At 42.3% G+C, this 19630-nt stretch overlaps 1 protein-coding gene across 1 annotated transcript; it reads right to left on the bottom strand.

Moving 5' to 3' along the window:
• Positions 1–232: 232 nt before the first annotated feature.
• On the bottom strand, positions 233–18120 carry LOC138609653 (BICD family-like cargo adapter 1). Its single transcript, XM_069682285.1, has 11 exons — positions 17728–18120; positions 16402–16617; positions 9789–9905; positions 8489–8500; positions 7092–7238; positions 6731–6910; positions 6401–6619; positions 6158–6301; positions 5656–5786; positions 3705–3825; positions 233–2300 (listed from the first exon to the last, which is right to left on the bottom strand). The coding sequence occupies exons 1-11, from the start codon at positions 18118–18120 to the stop codon at positions 2121–2123; spliced, it is 1860 nt and encodes a 619-aa protein (XP_069538386.1). The 3' UTR covers positions 233–2120.
• Between the last annotated feature and the right edge of the window lie 1510 nt (positions 18121–19630).

Raw genomic sequence — 19630 nt, 5'->3', positions numbered from 1 at the left:
TCATGAATGTCATGCCAGCTTTGCGTCATGTCACACCCAAACAGTGAAATCAACTGAAGCGTGAGTGATGATGTCCAACACACCGGTGGGATTCCCTCTCTTATGAGGACACATGAAAAAACAACCTAGAATCAAAAACATACAGATATATTTCTGTCTAAAAAAAGATTTTCATTCAAAATGTATGCATTGGTTCTTATAAATATATCGATTTCATTCAAACCTATTTATAAAAAATCATTCTTTGGGTTGATCCTTCCCAACAACCAGCTGAGATGACAAGAAGACATCTGCATAGGTTCACACAGCTGCGTTAGACATGAGAACACAAACGGGACATGAGACATCACTGTGCCACACCGCAAGTCATTCATGCTTGGACATTCAGGTCAACACATACTGTATTACAAATGGAGTCACGGATATGTCACCTAATACGGAAGCCCGGCAGCTCAGAGATCCAAGTGCCCATGAAGTATCGTAGCGATGAAATGGAGGTAGACCTTTTCTGTTAGTGTTAAACCAAAGTAGCTCAGATGTTTCCACTACAGAGGAAGTTTAGTGTCTGAACACAGAAATGCCATTTAACGAAGGATCAGACGGCTATCGTTGAGCTGGATGATCGACTCGGAGCTTCTCAAGCTAATGTAAACATTGTAAAAGTTTGGTCAATTAGGAAGATGATTGACATCATGAGGACAATGTTGGACAGTGGCTTTTTTGATCAAATGGTTAAATACGCTGAAAATAGAAACGATGTCACTAACTTCTGTCACCCAAAGGTTTATTCAGATGTCAGAGATAAACATAAAGGCTCGTGTAGTTCACCGCAGACCGGCCCAACTCAAAAGTGCTGGTTTTCATACATTCACAATCCGCTTCATCTTCTTTGACTTTGATATGATTATTAGAACTTTAGTTATATCTACATAAACTCCATATCTATATTAATTTAAGGAACACTGATTGTTATTTGCGGGCGCGGTAGCTAAAAAGTAGCCGTAGCAAAGATTAGCAAACAATTGTTCTCATTTCTCGGAGCACTGTTCTTATCTCCGTCCGACTCCCGTGAGGAATGTCTGAATCTTCAGCTGCAAAATTTTCTTTTTCTCTTTTTTCTTCAGGCTCGCATAGTTTGAGCGTGTACAACTGGTTAATCAGAACTTTTTACTAAAGTCGCTGCAAGCTGCTGAAAACAGGGTTCATGAGATCAGCATCCTTTAAAAAGAAAGGCTAAAACGCTGCATAGAGCTGAGGGAACTTTCCAGGTAGGTGATACTTCTGTGGGTTTGATTATGAGTCACCCTTTTTACATTACTCATGTTATGAAAGTGCATTTTCAGTTCATGTGAAAAAGGTCTTGTTGTTTTTTTGATTGGGAGCGTGGGCCCGGGGCGGTGAACTATAAAACTGCAGTCAATAACAAAATAAGCACTCTTTCTCATATGTAGGCCATTCATACAGCACACTCGGGTCCTCATACATAAAGCTGTTGCCTCATGTTGTGAACATCCCCTGAACAAATGAATAAACCTGAGAGCTCACACGTGGGCTCGCTGCGGCTCTTTACCCGGAGGAGTCACCCTGCGATGTCTCCTCGTATTCTGGCACACAGCTCTGAGCTCGGTCCTAGCCTCATCGTTTCCCACAACCTTGCAATGTCCCGTAATCCACCTGGTTTCCCCAGACTCTTTGGCCTGATAACTGGGATGCATACAGTAACAGTTTGTACATAGCGTTCCCTCTCTACATTGTTGGCAGTGGGCTAGTAGAGACGGTTGTAGGCACTACAAGGAAACCTTCCTCTTTGGAGGTAAATTTTGTGACCCTGTTCATGTTCTGTAAGACCGATAGCTTTCTATAAGAGGAGCTGAAGCCAAAGCCTCTGGGGAAGTTCTTTTCTTATGTCTATCTCTCATTGTCAGCCATCACCGATTAATCGGCAAAAAGAAGAGTAATGGGACAGATAAAGTGCAATATGACCCCCCCGAACCTCAGTGTGTGTTTCACTGCCCGTCTTTGGCTGTGTTGTTACCCCTGTACTGTGTTGTCACTCCCTCCTTGTCCCTCGCCTCGTCTGTCTCCGTCTGTCTGCTGTGCTCAGGCCAGTCCAGTGGGGCTCAGCTCTTTTTGAAAAAAGAGAAAAGTCTCTTGTCTCGATCTGAGATGCGGTGAGCTCGCCTGGAGGACTGACCGCCAAGGGCCCTTGATGATGACCCTGACAGGGTAGAAGGGGCGGCGCGCCACTCGTCCTGGTACTTGTCCATCAACTGCTGGTCAATCACTCTGTGCATATCGTCCTAAAGCAAAGGACAAAGACGCAAATGAGAGAAAGACAGGAGGGGAATGTCACACAGTGAAGCTAGATGGTAAGGTCTAACAGGAGGTTCAGGAACAGGAAGCCCAGTCAGGCAGTTAAGTATATTATTGGCACTCAATATGATCACTACCAGATGAACTAACTGAGGCACACCAGGGCAAATGTTTTAGTTGCTAGGCCTGTTAATCTCTGCTCAGGCCATTATGATGTTCAGAAGTTAGTTTCCTTTGTGAGCACTTTAAATGAAGTGACATCTATTTATGGCTACGAGTTAGCCATCAAGTTATTTTTCCTATCAGACTTTCAGACAACTTTCAGAAGCCTGAGGAGATAACAGCATTTAGTCACTGTGTTTGGCCCCCTGCAAGTGAACCCAAATAGCACGAAACACCTCAAATTATAAACACACGTGTAAAGTTTCCAGGTTTGTTGTTGCCTGTTCTTGAGCGATACGGCCACCAGGGGGCTCCAGTGTTCAAGCTGCTGAATCAAGGTGCCAACAATTGTGATAAAAGTCTAAAAACTAGTTCTTAGTGTATGAATAAAGAGTTTTTGTTTGTGAACATTTTGATCTAAACTGATAAGGCTCAACTCTGAACAGGAAAGCTCACCAGTGGGCACATATTTTAAAAACATTTTGTACGAAATTACAGGCGTGTGAAGAGAGGAGACAGCACAGGTGGAGAGAGAGAGAGAGGGTGGCTGGGATGGGTCTCAGTGGTGGTTGATGGTTTTGGAGAGAGGGGGAGCTGCGATGGGCGTTTATCCTGAGTTCAGATAACAGAAGCATGGAATGGCTCAGCGTGGCGTTATCTGATTAGTGCAGGGTGAAACAGCGGGATGGCGCAGCTCGGGCTCACCTCTAAGGCAGGAGGGGGGGTACCACAGGGGAGAAAGGGTGGTACGGAAGCTGAGAAAGGCCACTAGATCAGAAACCACAAGAGCCAAACAGTAAAGAGCCCTGAGGAGGCAAACTGTGGGCAGGGAGAAGAGAGAGGAAAGAGCTGCTAGTTACAGATAAGGGAGGGGAGGGAGGGAATATACACGCATCCACACACACACAAACATATATAGACACACACAGTGTACTCAGGCTACATACAGAAAATGTATGACAAGCAACTGACATACACTGTAAAGTTAATTGAGTGGTTTAGTGTATTACAGGTTAAAATCGACAGGAAACAAATTATCAGTAAGGGAGGAAAATGGACAAACTGTACTAGAAGTTATTGTCATGCCCTTCTTGTCTTTCTTCAAGTTGTATGAAGACCATTAATCCAAAGCAGCTTTATTTAAAGTTTATAACAACCTTAGCTTTCCACATTACTATAAAAGGACTATTTGGCTTTTACTCATAGATCGCTTGTGACCTTTGACCAACCTGCCAAGCTTCCAGCTGCTGCGACAGGTTAAGCTTCTGCTGGATGGCGTCCAGGAGCTGGCTATTCAGAGACATGATGTCTATTTTACACTTGGCCAGCTCCATCTCCACCGCTTTCTTCCTGCAAGACACACATACGGGGTAAATAGTGAATTGACTTGAATTTATTTTCCTTGATAGAGACGATGCAATTTAAAATAGTCCCAGTACAGAGCACAAAACCGATATGAGCATTTGTAGCTCATTCAGCTCATTTCAACTCTTGTCCCGAGTTGGGCCTTTACATAAACAATGTGATCAGAAATAAAGCAGTCAGTATCATAAAACAGTACAGTTAAAAATATATGCCATACTATAACAACACACATCACTTATCTTATTAGTTCTGTACATATTTTTTAGGATACACTTGTTTACTTATTTTTATATGCCTTTTATTGTAATGTTGCACTATCCACTTTGCTGCTGTAACACTGTAAATTTCCCCGTTGTGGGACGAATAAAGCATGATCTTATCTTATCACACAAATACTATACAATGATACAAATAAGTCATTTAAAAAAGCTAAAAATTACTACAGCTCTGGTTCGCTTTGAGGCAGCATTTAACCTTTGTTGAGAAGGATTTTATATCGGGGATTAATTTGATGTCAATTGGTAATGTGTTCCAGAGTTGACGGCTCTTTGTGGAGACGGCTGATTGTCATAATTTAGATCTTCGAAGTTGTATTTTACCCTTTACCATTTATGCTCCTGTTTACTCTCTTACTGTCCTTTCTTTGGGTATGCCTGGTGAGAGGTTTAGCGGCCATATTGTTTATACATTTGAAAATTAATCTGAGGAAACGTAAATACATGACGCTCTCAAAGTGATACCCCGCTAGCATGACGAAGAAGCTTTGCTTCACCTTCGTAAAATAACTTACGTAAAATCACGACACAATAGTTCAGTATTTTTATAAATACCATTGTTCTATTTCTTGCAGACAGGTTGAATTGTTACCTCTTTTATATAAATATAAATATTAGATTACAGTCAGCAGCCAGTTAGCTGGAAACAGGTGAGAACAGTTAGCCTGGCTCTGTCTGTATAATAAGCCAACCGGACCCAATGAAATGCGGACTAATTAACGTTAAAGTCACAATAAGAAACAGAACAAAATACGTAAGTCACAAAAAGTTGTTCTGACTTTTTAAAGGAATGTAATAAATAAGACACGACATGTGAAAGAGTGGTCTGAAGCAGTGCGGGTAGATGTACTTTGTTACCTTTCTATAGAGTTTCCCATCTCGATGCTAAGCTAAGGTACCCAGGTGCTAACTAGCTAACTCTAAGCCAGAAAAGAAGCATATTAATCATAAAAGAAATATTCTTATAAGCAAGAGAGGGCATCACAGCAGGCGATCTATAATCTGTATTTATCTAATCCTCGATTAAAAGTGATGAAGTGGCTAATTTAAAGGAGAACTCTGGTTCATTACAACCCCTGTATTCGTTTTTTATATTCTTGTAGTTTTTGCAAGCATTTATATCAGTTATGAAAATACTATGCTAATAATCGTAAGTTATGATAACGCAGCAACATTCCTTTTAATGAAGTCAGACAGGACAAAACACGAAAGTGGTCAAAAGATTTGGCAGGTTGTAGAGACGCCAAAAGTTAAATCACATTAAATAAACCATTAGCAGGACACTTTGATGTTTACATCAACTTGGACAGTTTGGATGATTTTCCTTTGTTTTCTCTTACAAATAAGTTTGATAAACATTGAGGTTTACTTCAGTTAAAACTCATCTTATAACATGACGACATTACTAATAGAAATAATTGCCAAAACCATCAGAACAAGTGTTTTGATGGACTTGAATTAAACTTTTCACTTGACGTTAATGGTGAAGAAACTTCAGTTCCCTGCAATTTATACATCTGCACTTTCACGGAGAACCTACTTGGCTATGGCGTCGTCTCTGTCTCTGATAGCACTCTGGAGCTGCTCGTTTGGTTCTCGGATTTCAGCCATCGTCTTTATCCGCTCGTTCTCCTCCCGGAGAGAGCACGTTTCTACAGAGAGCAGCGCCATCTGCAGGTGACATGGGAAAACAACACGGATGCGTGAGACACAGGCCTCATAAATTCAACATTTCATCTTTCTCTAATGTCTGCGTTACACCAATGCTGTTTATGAATAAGAAATGTAATTAGGTGACAAAGTTCCACATGAAAATAACTGGTGTGTGTAGCTTATTTTGTGTAACTCAGGATGGCATATCATACTAGGAAAGTGAACGTCAAACTATCTAATTATTACAAACTATCGCCGACCACATCTGGAGCACAGGGTCATGTCATGAGCTTTATAAAATGTTATAGCAGCAAAGCCTCTTCCTGCTGCTGTTTCTCTTTGTATCACCTGATCTGATCTCCTGTGTTTGTGTGAGCACATGCCAGGACCTGATTGTGTAGCTGTAGGGTCTCCTCTTCGTTGCTGCGCGTTTTGTCCTGCTCGGCTTCGTACAGCTCCCTGACTTCCCTCAGCTCTTCTCCCAGCTTCCTCACCTGCTCCTCCAGAGCCTCCTCATCACTTCGCCTTGAGCCCTTTAAACATACAGCAAACATAATACAAAATTCAGTTTGTTCCAGGGAAAGTATGAGGAGCTACTGGCCCTAATAAGTCACCAGCGTGTTGTTTATTACCGTTGACTCGTTGCCATCCAGCAGATTCTGTGTTAACCTCCGTAGCTCTAGCAGGCTGGTGTGAAGGCTCCCAGTAGGCACATCCTTGGCTGAGGACGTCTCGGAGGACTCGTCCATGGAAGAGTCAGTTGACAGCGCCGAGTCTGTGACGTCGTTTCCCCGGAGATGGGAGCACAGCGATCGAACTTCACAGTAGGCTTCCCATAGCTGGAGCCGCATCTGAACGGACAAGCAGGGGGAAGAGTGTTTGCAGAAAGCCAGTTAAGTATTTGACAATGATCTCAGTGACCTTTACACGCAACACACTTAACGCAGCCTCGCTTCGACTACCTGCTCTCTCTCCTGTTCCTGCTCCTCCTGCTCCATGCTCTGTTCTATCTCACACAGCAGGCTGGACGGGTGTGGGGTGAGGCTTTGGAGGCTGTGTTCGTCTGTCAACTCCTCTAGCCGAGAAGTCAGCTGTCTGTGGGACACCTGCACCTCCTGGAGCTCCAGCTGGCTCTGCCTTAACTGAACTCAACAGAGAAGGTGATCTTAACAGTGCAAAGTATACAGTTGGTCCCTGTAGCGGTCAGAAGACTATTAGAAAAAAAGTTGGATGATTAAAAAGGCTTTGTAAAGTGTAATTTACTCACAGTATGTCCAGAAGTAGAAGCAATATCTGAAAGATTTGAGATTAAAAAGTCTGTACCTGTAGGTCCTTCTCGTGACACTGCCTCTCCAACACAAGCGTCCTCTCTCTGAGGTCGTCCACTGTATTCTGCAGCAGTTCGTTCTCCTCCAGCATGGCGTGCACCCGATGTTCTAGCTCCATCTTCCTCTCCGACAGCATCTTAATCTAACATGCCAAACAGCTTCAGTTAGTTACCGCGCTCTAGAAAACAGGTATTCATTGGAGGAACTGAGGATTGCTCAGCTTTAGTGGTCAGTAGCAGATAGATGGGCAGCTATGTACCTGATTAAAGGCTACATTTTGTTGTTTTCCTTTCCTTGAGGCAAGCTGAGCTCTTACACAAGATTAAAAAGTACTCCCACTGGCCTTAAGAATGTTCGTTGCCTAGCATTGGTGTAGGCGTTAGTTGCCACCCTCGTCTTGAGGAATGTCTTGGTGATATGCGAGTGTCTCCACAGAGCTTGACATCAACTTACTCTTTACCATGCATCTGTAACGGCCTTCTACTTGAGGCTAGCGTTGCTGCAATACCGCAAGTCATTTCCCCATGAATTATTTTCCCTTTCTACTGCCTGAGCAGCTTTACCCATTAAACAAACATTAGTTCATTTTTATCCCTCCTGCTTTTGACCTACATCTGGTAACCTACTTCACAGTGCAGGAGCTTACATGGTGAGCGGTTGTTTTTATACATATGAGCATCCACATCGCCCGGTTCTGGGTATTTTTGGGCTGCTACAGTCTCTGTTGGCAAAAAGCCATTAGTCATCAGCACATGTCACATAAAGGCAAAGCGTTGGAAAAGTGGGAGCACCCAGACATTGCAGTATCCTCAGCTAAATATAGAGCGGTAGCCTTTTCTCCCAATTATAGCACAGCCTCTGCAGTCTGGGTGTTTTCTGCCTGGCTTTGAAGAGAAGCTACAGGAACATCGTATTTGTTGATATGCTTTAGCAGCAGCTTTTTACGTTGCATATCTGCCTGATAGCATACATGACACAACGGACATCACAACACATCTCATGCTCCGATAACAAGGCATGTTTTTCATGCCCAGTCTCAGGAAACAGGGATTGCCATAAGGATGTGGAAATGTCAAATCGGGATTGTTTTGTATTTGTTAATCTAATAAATAAATATTGGTCTTAAATCCCTTTAATACTTGGTGCTGAGTTGCTTTCACATAGCACAATAATTACCGTATAATACTAAGGTATTAAGGTTGTATAAAGTCAGATTCAGTAATCTACTCTCTGGAACAATAGCACTTCGCCCTGTGATTAACCCATTTAGACATAAAGAAGCAACAGCAAATCCTCAGGTAAATAATAATGCAATCCTTGTTTCTTTAATTTTACAAGGCGTCACATGCAGCATGCAGTTTGGCTGACAGATAGCTCTCGGTGACCACTCACTTCTAGCCCTTGCTGCTCCAACCAAGAGGGAAGGAGAGTGTGAGATGAACGAGGAACGGGTGAGGACAGAGATAAAGATAGGAAACAGAGAAAGGAAGTTTGAGAGAATGTCCAATCCTCCACTGACAAACAGGACACTTGTTGAAATCAGTGTCTCAGCACAGCCTTTGCATTGGATTCATCGTACCAGAGACTCAACCTTTAAAACAGGACTGTGTGTTTTCTTAACCTGACTGAGAGCGAGTGGAGTGGGAACAAGGGCTGAACACTACGTTTTCTCTGGTACGCTGCATTTATATCTTGTTTTACCATTTGAATTTAATTGAATTTTTTTGAATTTTGAAAGTTTATTTTGAACCAAAAAAAAGAAAAGAAAACAACAACAACACAGACAACAAAAAGTTTGTTCAAAAGGGAGTGGGAAGAAGTCGAAACTTATCTAATCCCACCCCTTGTCCTTGCACGATGATTTATAAATCTATAAATCTATCCTTCCTTAGAAATATTAGTTATAAATAACTATTAACAACAACAACAACAACAACAATAATAATAATGAACATGATTTATACAAAATATACACCAATATATCATCTACATTTATAGAAAAAGACTAAGACAAAAGGACCTAACAATAACAAAACACAACATAAAAGAAAAGAACCGACTAATAATGACAAGTATAAAAAACAATAATTAAAGAAATAATAATCAATAACAGTATCCTGTGCACACCTAGTGACTGTCACACCCCCACTTCATCTCTGTATCCCGTGCAAACATTTTCTTTATATTTTGTTTTAAAACTGTTGCATGTTTGGACATTGCTTGATCTCCTCACCTATACTGTTCCACAGTCTCACCCCACAGAATGAAATGCAAAATCTTTTTCTATTTTTACGGATTTTGTTAATTTTGAAGTTGTATTTTCCTCTTAACTGATATCCCCCTTCTCGATTCTTAAATGTAAAATGCAAAAAGGTAAATCAACAGTAACACAAGTAGAGAAGAGTCATAAAGAAGCTAACTGACAGCGGGTCAGGTCAATAACAGACGCATCCAAGAGGATGCTACTGGCTTTGTTGAGTCAGGAGGAAGGGCCAACTTTGATTTGTTTTTGAAAATCAAAAGTAACAAGCTGTTTCTGATTTTTTTTACCCCTTTGTTTAGTTTTTTTCTTCTTTTAGGTTTTGCTGGGGGATTGCTGAAGCTCTTTGCACTCTAAAAAGAACAATTCAATTAACCGTACAGTTGGTATAAATAGATGTATAACGGTAAGATATTTCTGATAGCTGCTTACCTCAGCCTGTAGAGTCTCAAGCCGTGTCATGTGCTGGCTTGTAGACATACTCTTCTCCCTGAAGTCGTCCCGTAATGAATGGACCTGAGTGGACAGCTGCCTCTCCACCTCTGCAGCCTGGATGTAAACGGACAGACAAACAGGACAGAGAGAAAAATGGTTTGTCTTTAATTATTGTTCGTGGCAGTCTTGAGGTAACACATTGTTAAAGTTAGTTGTGTTCCCTTACTAAGGTACTGAGGTGACTTACTGGATCTGATTGCGAAGGTAAGCACGCACGCACGCTCGCTTGCTAACAAGCGAACGTTCACTAAGTAATGTCCATAGTCACCAAAATGTCACGGCCCTTTTTAAAAGCCTGAAACAGTCCTCTGCTCAGTATTTGTGCAGTCCACCCAGCAGAGTGCATCAGTCCAGCTAATTGAGCAGGTAGGATCAGGCCACAAAGAGCCCGGCTGGGCTTCATTAGCATAGAGCTGCACTCAGGAAGCTACCGTTAGCATTATCATTACTGCCATGGCAACAGCAGAGTCCTAAAAAAACGGCTCAGCTCACTGAGGAGACTAAAAATATGGTTAATGTGGCAAAAGCCACTTTAAGAACGGGAGCAACTGATCATCACACCTTTACATTTTAATTGTCCCTTTTATTTTCTGGTTTGTCTTTCAATCACTTGATGCTGCTGATAAATTGAGAAACTTTATGTCAATCTAAATTTCAGCCTCTAGGTGGCACTAAACACTGCTGCACCTTCTCAAGAAGCTCACAGAGACGTAAGGAGGCTTAAAAGCCGGTCATGTACAGTAGACGCATCAGCCCACTTGAGTTCACTTCTGTCCTAAGGCAACACGGGTGTTCTGTGTCTGTGTTCTGCTGGGAGTGTCTGGGAGCTGCCAGGATGGTTCTGTTTTAGCTCCGTCGTTCTGGGGCTCCTCTCTGAACAGTAGCTGAACTTGAAATGCTGCCCTCTGGAAGCAGTGACGTCTCTGTTGTAACCCTGTGTGATCTTTATAATACTAATAATAATAATATAATTGTGGTAACACTGAAATCATGGTATGTCAACAGGCATTCACAAAATCTGCTCCTCATATTAAATGTTTCTAAAACAAGGGTGTAATTAATGTATGTGCAACGTTTGGATGAATAAATCAGGTATCCACCTCCAAGAGCAATTTTATTCCAGAAAGACTATTCCTACACCTGATGTATTCCAGAGGAACAAAGCACTGAAACAAAACAAAAACATGTCAATAACATAATAATGTTATAATAATATTATATAACACACTGAAAAATTAAATCGGCTCTATGTCTACCCATCAGTTCAAACAACTTTCACTTTGAAATATTTGAAACATTTTGAACATTTGATGCGTGGAGTCATTATGAAGTTAAAAGAGGCAGCTCAGTGTGTACACCTGGTCGCTGAAGCAGGTTAAACAAAGGCTCAGGTATCACTGCTGTATGATGAATTATACTCATAGATGGGAATTATATGAACTTCCAGGACCTCCAGTTCACACATGGTCGGGAATTCTAAGTAGCCATAAAATAGATCCCATTTCAACAATGTTATGAGCCGCCAGGGAAACTTTGAGAAATGAGCAATAGATTGATATCGTTAAGTTTAGATTGACATGTATACTAATGTTAATGTAATAATGTAATAATAATAATGTTTACCATCTTTTGAGAGTTTAAGGAAAAAAATTTTGAAAGAAATTTATGAGACACAATGCTGATAATCATAAATAAAAGTTGATAAATGCACATTGAATGTATACTGTATACTGTAAGAATTAGAAGTCTATGAAAACTATAAAATCTATGTTTTATTTTTGCAACTTTTACATCTTGTTCCGTTTATATAATAATTGACTATACAGAATATGAATTCATGCAATTTTCTACAATTTTTCTCAGGCCTTAAATCCCCGTGTTATATTGCTATGAGCTAATGCCTCTAAGCCAGTGGTGTTCAGTTAGAGCAGCCAGATGTGGGTTACATGTGACTGCTACTATGTGCCTTCTTCCCTGTGTGGGAAACAGATGTGCGGTCAGTGGAGGCCAGTGGAGCAGCAGGTCACAGTAATGTGACCCACTGGCCTAACACACTGACAGATTGAGATCATGTTGAAAAACCACATAGCTGACGGCAGACCACCTGATTCGAGGTGGCTCACTTAATCTGCACAGAGATTCCTCAGACCCCAGATCAAGCACGACAGGACAAACAGGAAGTAGGGCTCAGCAGAGAAACGCGCTCATTTACCACCTCTTCACTCTGACATCAACCAGAGCCGATGCTTTACATTCATCTTCCATGGGAGGGTGGAATCATAAAGCATAGACACTGTTGTCCTCCTGTTGATTCAGCTGCTATCGGCTGCGGTGGGGCATGACGTAACAGGTATGACGGCAGGTCCGTTACAGGTCTTTGGTGACACAACCTAGCATCAAACTATCTGTACCCTTGTGCCTTTCTGTAGAGCACATTCCCATGGTAACAACACATGGGGCTTCAATTTGCATGTCAATCTGGTTGTCATAGCAACCTGGGAGAAGTGGGATTGGTGGAGCCGCGGCTCGTGGTCTAAATGCTTCTGGTATTTTCCTTAGTCACTTTCACAGAACGCTTCCTTGTCTAGACTTATGGAGGATGGGCAACCCCAACGTTCAAACGGTTACATAACCAATGCTCAGCGTGACAATACTCGCCAGTCAGAGAGCTGATCCCGAGAGCATCGGCTACCTCGGGCTGCTGGAGGGCAGGTGTTATGTGCTTCAGTGGCTGGATGGGATTGAACACACGGTGGCGTGTTCAATACAGGCTGGCGGTTGTGAAAGGAGGCGTGAAACTCTGTGCAGATCTGGATACACTGTATGTCCATATTATGTCCACATTGCATGTTAAATTGCTGTATATTTTGTTTTGGGAATTATTCCTTCCCTATATCCTGAAATAAACTGTTTGGATGAGTCACTGGCTGCTGTCAATATTTAATTAAGTACATTCTAGAGGTTGAGGGAAGCAGAATTGACTATTGCCATAAAACATGCTGACACTTATGCTGGAGTCACTGTATCCCCAGCCGTCTTTGAGCCTGTGTGTTAATGTAATTACAGAAAGGTTCTCTTCCTTCACTCTGATCAGATTAGGCCTGACGAGAAGGCTGTCCTCACATTCAAGACCCAAGCAGACAAGCACACACCTCATGGGCTCTACTCCTAGATCAATGAGGACCTATTATCTCTGGGTGTAAATAACATCATGCGTAGTTCTACCACTCGCACACGCACACACCCACACCTGAAAGAGGAATAGCCACAGGGGGTGTTTTGGTCAGCCCAGAATAAGATCTGATGGCAGCGCCGGAGACTAACTTTGAGACCTTCTTTGTCCAAATATCTACCTGCTGTTATTAATTAAGTAAAGTATGGACTGAAGTTGTTGTGGGTCCTGACTGAATGCATATGGCAAGGCTATTAGCTCGGATTATAGCCTAATCCCCTTAGTGCTGTATTTTACTCCATGGCTTACATCACTTCCTGTGGAGTGCCCTGCCTTCTCAAGGTCGTCCCACGGCAGCCAACTGAAGGACCTGTTAGGAACCGACTGCTTGGCTGTTAGTTGGGCCCTACACTGTTTTGGTTAATGTCATCTTTGACTACAAGGTTTGTTTTAGAAATGACGCTCTGAAATGCTTGCAGTTACGTGTCGAGGTTAAAAAGTCACGTACTCAATAAAAGAAGAAACAATAGCCGAATAAAACACATTTTGAACCAAAAAAAAATATTAAGGAATTATTTTATAAACAAATAAGATCTGAATTTGAAACAAGAAAAATTTAATAAATACAAAAAATGATGGGGATTAATTGTTAAGTATATATTTCTAATTAATTTCTGTATTTCTACAGTTCTACCTTTTTTTAATCTTTTAATGATGGTTCATTTAGTAATGTATTAATCCTTTCTACTTAGATATAGAAATGGCTGCCACAAGCTGGTCTGTCGGCTCCTCTTGTTTGTGCTTCATTTCACACCCAGCGGCTGTGAATGTGGTGGCTCTGTCAATTAGGGGCCTGGTTCTCAATAGATGTGTCTACTGTCCAGTCCCCACTCTCAGCAGGCACACCAACAACAGGCTCATAATCACCGGCCCAGTGCATATAGGAACATGTGCTACTCCACTGTTTTGTATCTAGATCATAATAAGACTGTTACCATTAAAGAGTTAACTATTATGAGAATCAGGGACAGCAGATGAAAATAGCAGGCCTCCAGTGGCCTCACTACTGCAGTTACCTCGGGGTAGTTTTACATTCCCTCCATTCACTCAGAGCTATAAACAGTTAACATTACTTAGTCACAGCCCATTGCTTTGTAATGAACACAGACAGAGAGAGAGGGAGGGAGGAAGAGAAGAAAGGAAGAAGGATGAAACCAGAGAGAAAGCAAGAACTAAGGCTGACCTTATTTATTATATTACACAGCAGGTCTCCCTCTGTCGGCCCGATTCCCTGAATCATGCGCTTTGGATCAATGCAGTCAATTACTTCTCATAAATTTCAATAAGTCACAAAGACCACCAGATATGCTCGCCCATAACATAATCCAGACCACTTTGAGTGAATATCTTTATAGATTCCCACACCAAGGTTTCAATTAAATTAAATGCAGTTTAATTATACTAAGTGCCGACTCCTGCTTCAATCCATAGCAACTGACCGGTCCAGATTAGAACAGTCCTTGATTGCAATGTGACAAGATGGGGCAAAAGGTTTAATCTGATCAAGATGAGAGGGAGAGCTCCTCTGCAGAGCAGCAGCCACACAGAGCCTCTCCTCCCTGAGCAGCATGTGCCTGGCAGCAGGTGATATCTTCTCCCAGGAAGGAAAACAACACACAAATGTGAGCGTTGCCATGGACAGAACTGCTGACGGGGGTTATCAAAGCATCTGCGCTGGCTTGTCAACCTCAGTATACAAAGCTCTAGGGCATTACATCTGGAAATGTAGCCTTGGCATCCACTGCCAGCCTACCTGGCAGCTGACATCGCTCTGATGCCTCTGTTTAGGGCCCTTTAGTTGTGGCAATTGTCTTAAAGGGGATTTTACTGTGAATCAACCTGATATGGTAGGCAACATGATGTAGTTTGGCTCTTCAAAAGCAAGCTCATTGCTGTAACACATCATGAGTGTTGCACTCAGTATGGAATTAATGTCAGGTAAACTTTAAAACCCTCCTGACTTTTCATCAGAAACTCCCATTCTCATTGCTCTCCCCAGTTTTCCTCTCGGCGGGGGTCTTAATTCTCCCACATTTCTTTAACTTCCTGTCAGTATCACAACATGTTTATGACACTGTACAGTGTGTCTCAGCCCACTGAGTCTAAGACATCTACAGTTTCCCACTGGACAAATATACAGCTACACCATTTCAAAATTCATTGATTCATTGAATACACATGACCCTGAGAGGAGCTGCTGGCACTTTGTTCTCAGTGAGTAAGAACCTGAGAGAGAGAGATGAAGAGTAATAATTTGTGTGTGGCACCAGAGGGCACTGAGGGGCAGGGGGGGAGAGAATGAATGGATGATAATTTTATACCAGGGATTCACACATGTTCACAGAGGGTTGAATTATTCTGTAAACTTCCCTGATATTTAAAAGGACCGAATGAGGACCCCACGCTTCCAATCTGCTTTTCAAATCTTCCAGATTTATGTGATATCAAGGTTGGTCAATAAGGACTGAGGTGTTGTCCTGAGCGCCTTAGCAGGGCTTAATTAGCTGTAGCGCTAAAGTCCATCTATCTGCATCTACTGCCAAATCAGTTTCTCCTGGCCTGGCATGTATACAGTACATTAGGTTAACAAGGACCTAGTTAGGAAGCCCTGTCAGCACACCAGGTGGAGTGTAGGACCCATGTATTAAGGTCCAGCCTGTGTGCTGTCATCTCTTCTCTCTACCTCACCTTTCTTGTTTTCTCTTCAGCTGGGCACAGCCTCAGTCCTCATAAGGGCTGCTCCAGGTATGTATGCATAATAGTGTGTATCTCCATCAACCATCTACATGCATCATACGAGACCTTTTTTCACTCTGTCTGTCGTAATAACTGAACTTAAATTATTTGTCAAAATGAAGAGTGCTATTGCATAAGTGTGCAGGCCAATCTTTCTAAATGATTTAACAGAAGATCAGGAAGCTTCACTTATATATTGATGAGTTAGCATAAATCAGGTGAAGATAGAAACAGGCTGAATGGAGGTAAGTCCCCCCTAGAGTATGATAAGTCCACACTAGGCTGAGATTCTTCTTTCGTTATGTCAGCCCGGCTGACTTGAACTGGAGTGGCACTGAGTCCAGGTCAGGGAGAAACAAGCTGTACACACAAGCAACATACAGACACACACACACACAGTGGTGTGTCCATGAAAAATGGTTCATTCTTGGTAGGAAGGGCGTTTAAAGCAGGGTTAAGATCATGTGCCACAATGACTCAATGCCTAGACTAATTAAATCTTTCATGCAGATTAGTTAAGCCCGCCTAAAGCAGTACAGCACATGAGTTCACACTCACACACACAAAGACACGACTCCTCACCCTACTGAGTTGCTCCAGCAGTCTATGATTCTGTTCAGAGAGTTCGCTGATGGCCTTCGTCTTGTCCCTGTCAGCGTCTCTCAACTGGACCTGGTGGCGCTCGAGTTCGCCCTGCAGCTGCTGGACGTCCGTCTCCAGCTCAGCGACGCGGCCCTCCCACTCCCCCTCTCGACTTTCTAGACGCCGACGCAACTCATGCTTCTCCTGCTCCAAGTGCTGGAAGAGGGGAGAGGAATATATGGTTAAACATGTATTTGCTTGGAATCTATGTCATTTACATTCTTAACTTTTGTCACTTATACGCAAAAGTTGGACTTATTTAAATTGTGTTGCTGATGATGCTGGACTGTGCCATGACATTTAGGATTAACATAAAAGAATTAGATGTCAGGAATAACGAAGGTTTGAGTATTGTGCTGTACACTAAACACTACAATATATGCAGTGTAGTGATTTTGAAGTCTACTTAACTCCTCGAGGGACAGTTCAGCTAACAGGAACCTTCATTCCATTCTCTAGATGGAAATGAACATTGGACAGATGCACTGCACCACCAGCGGCTGCCAGAGTTCTGATGGGGGTTGTTGTTATGGTTAAGTCAAAGGATGAAGCATCTGGCATCTATGTGCTGACTATTTTCATCTCTGAGTAATTGCCTGAACAAAAGGAGGGATCTAAGAGAATCACAAGCACATCACAAAACAACATAAACCACTGAGAGAAAATGATAACAGGGCCTGTCACAAAATCAGTATTGGGAGAAGTTTAATATAGAGAGGTGGCTTATTCCTCTGAGCTGCAACCTGGGATGAATATGTATCAAAGGGCTGAACAGATGTACAGTTGATACAGTAGGCCTGGACAGCTATAGAGGATTAGTCTTTGTGTTTTTTTCTCAGGCCACGTGTTGGCTTGCATGAAGGATTTTGAAAACAAGAACAAAAGCTCGGCTGTAAAACGTCCATTAAAAATATGATGGGTGAAATAACTCTGAGACTGTGCAACACCTTTTTTTTTATAGCTTGGCAATAAGCCATAGTACAACTCAATGTAGAACTCTTCAGTTTTGAATGACCACTCAGTTTTGTTTACCATTTGTATCGTTTTCCAGCTTACAGCAGATGATCTACAAAACCATATATTTTTGGCAGTTTATATGTAGAGCTGAGCTCTACAGGCAGCATTTGTTATGATCCTCTTGAGTTTGTTTACATTGCAAAGGCATAAACTTCACTACAGGATAATGGCATTTTGAGAGCAAACCAGAGAGAGAAACTAGAGCAGCATTAAAACGTGAACAAATTATATTTTCTGTTTGTAGTTTACCTCTAATTTCTCGTTGAGATCTTTGTGCATTTTCTCATATTGCTTGGTCAAGTCTTGGTTTCTCTCCAGCAGCGCTTTGCCGAGTTTAGCAGCTAAAACCAAGTCTTTTTCCTTTTGACGGAAGAGCGACAGCAAGTCTGCGTTATGCCCCACCGCAGGCGTCTCTAGATCCGACAGCTCCCCCTCGTCGTCCCTCTCCCCAGAAATCATTGCCAGTTCTTCCTCCAAGGCCATGCCGAGGCCTCCGGAGCCGGTGTGCCGCAGCGGTTGACCCTGAAAACCGCCGGGCTCCTGAGCGGAAGGGCTCGCCCGGGGTTCCATGCAGTCGCTGTCCAGCTCCAGTGGTGCTGAAACCACGGCAGTCGTCTGCAGGTCTAGGCAGAAAGCGGACATAACCGCCCGGCGGAGGCGAAGCCAACAGATGAGAGCCGACTGATTTTATTTCGGATGAACCCACCCTGCTCTGACAGGGTTGGGCTGACCGGACCGGCTTACAATCGACAATCCATCCATCATTCTCGCAATTCCGAGGTGGATCCAGTTAGATTGTAAACTACTGTCTTCCCAGTTTCCTCACGTTCCTCTCTCCTCGTTAACCTACCAGCCCCAACACTGGCTCAGATTGAATCCCAGCAAAGACCGCCTCCTCTGCAGCTCCCTGGCTGGCTGCTTGTTGTTGAACACACAATATGTTTTTATCCCGGAATAAACCGCCTCGAAGATCTCTGAGCAGCGGTCGGTCGGTCGGGATCCAACCCGTCTCGGGGTCCTGGGTCCCCCATAATGATCGGCCTGTTACACCGTAGGCATTTGCCAGCCAAACAGATGAGCGCGATCCCGATAGCTTCTCAACCTCTTTTCCCGTCTTGAATGCGCGTCCACGCTTAGTGACGCCAGCTGCGACCTGTTACAAACGAGAAGTCTATTGGCTGAAAATGATAGCGCCATATTTTGGTACTTCTCTCGGAAATCTGTGAGATCCAGTAAATGAGCACGTGAAGGGAAAAACCAGTAGATATTGTTATGATGTGAAATAGGCCTAAAACATTGGTTCTATGAAAAAATACCCTACTATGATTATGACACTGCACATATAAGGTAAATAATGATTTCACTCTATTCAAATGTGACGGTTAAATATCCAGAAAAGAGTAACAGACAAAAGACAAGCTGGTAACTGCAAATCACTGTTAACTTTTTTTAAAACAGCATTTAAAAAAAAATCCAAAATAGCATTTTAGCGCCAATGTAAGTAGGCCTATCAAAACCCTACGTTCAGTAAGGTTAAATACCACTTTGAGTAATATATAGTTGAATAATAATGTTTCTTTCGGGATATAGGTACATTGAACTTACTTGGTATACAACTTCTACCCAAAAATCATGCAATAGCCATGTAGCTCGTCCCAGGGCTAACTTATGCTAGCACACTATTACTAATGTTACCTGCTAAGAAGTAGGGTAATGGCTAAAACAACAGTTACCATTAAGCTAGCTAGCTCCAGTGTTCAGAAAATGCTGATGTTGAAGTATTACTGTCGGTTTAGCAGTTGAATTGATGGAAACAGGCTCCGAAAGTGAGTCAGCTTGTCTTCTTTTTTCTTTCTCAAAGCCAAGTTGTATTAACGTTGGGTCTTTGTAGGCTAATATCAAAAAGAGTAGGCCTACGTAATAGACCTGCACTTGTAAATTGTCTTGAGATAACTTTGCTTCTGATTTGGCGCTATAGCCCGCATAAAAATATTTATTGATTGATTGATGTGAGGCTGTCAATAAGCCCTATTGTAAATTTGATGTAAAATAGCTACATGCTTTCATTGTATACAAACTAGAGCAATACTTTATTGTTTTGTTACATTTTATTTTATTCCTTTCAATTAGCTTGTAAATATCCCCCTGAAAC

This window comes from Semicossyphus pulcher, unplaced genomic scaffold (assembly GCF_022749685.1).
Source record: "Semicossyphus pulcher isolate SPU_LCO1_2020_fin unplaced genomic scaffold, fSemPul1.0.p SCAF_6, whole genome shotgun sequence".
In the NCBI taxonomy this organism is placed as follows: domain Eukaryota; kingdom Metazoa; phylum Chordata; class Actinopteri; order Labriformes; family Labridae; genus Semicossyphus; species Semicossyphus pulcher.
This window is presented reverse-complemented; position numbering and strand designations above follow the sequence as displayed.

Excerpts from the sequence above, each read along its gene's own strand:
- LOC138609653 (XM_069682285.1), bottom strand. The coding sequence starts at position 18,120 with ATGTCCGCTTTCTGCCTAGACCTGCAGACGACTGCCGTGGTTTCAGCA. Across the intron at positions 6,911-7,091 it reads GTCACGAGAAGGACCTACAG|TTAAGGCAGAGCCAGCTGGA; the intron begins GTACAGACTTTT and ends TGTTGAGTTCAG. Across the intron at positions 3,826-5,655 it reads AGAGACGACGCCATAGCCAA|GAAGAAAGCGGTGGAGATGG; the intron begins GTAGGTTCTCCG and ends TGTGTCTTGCAG.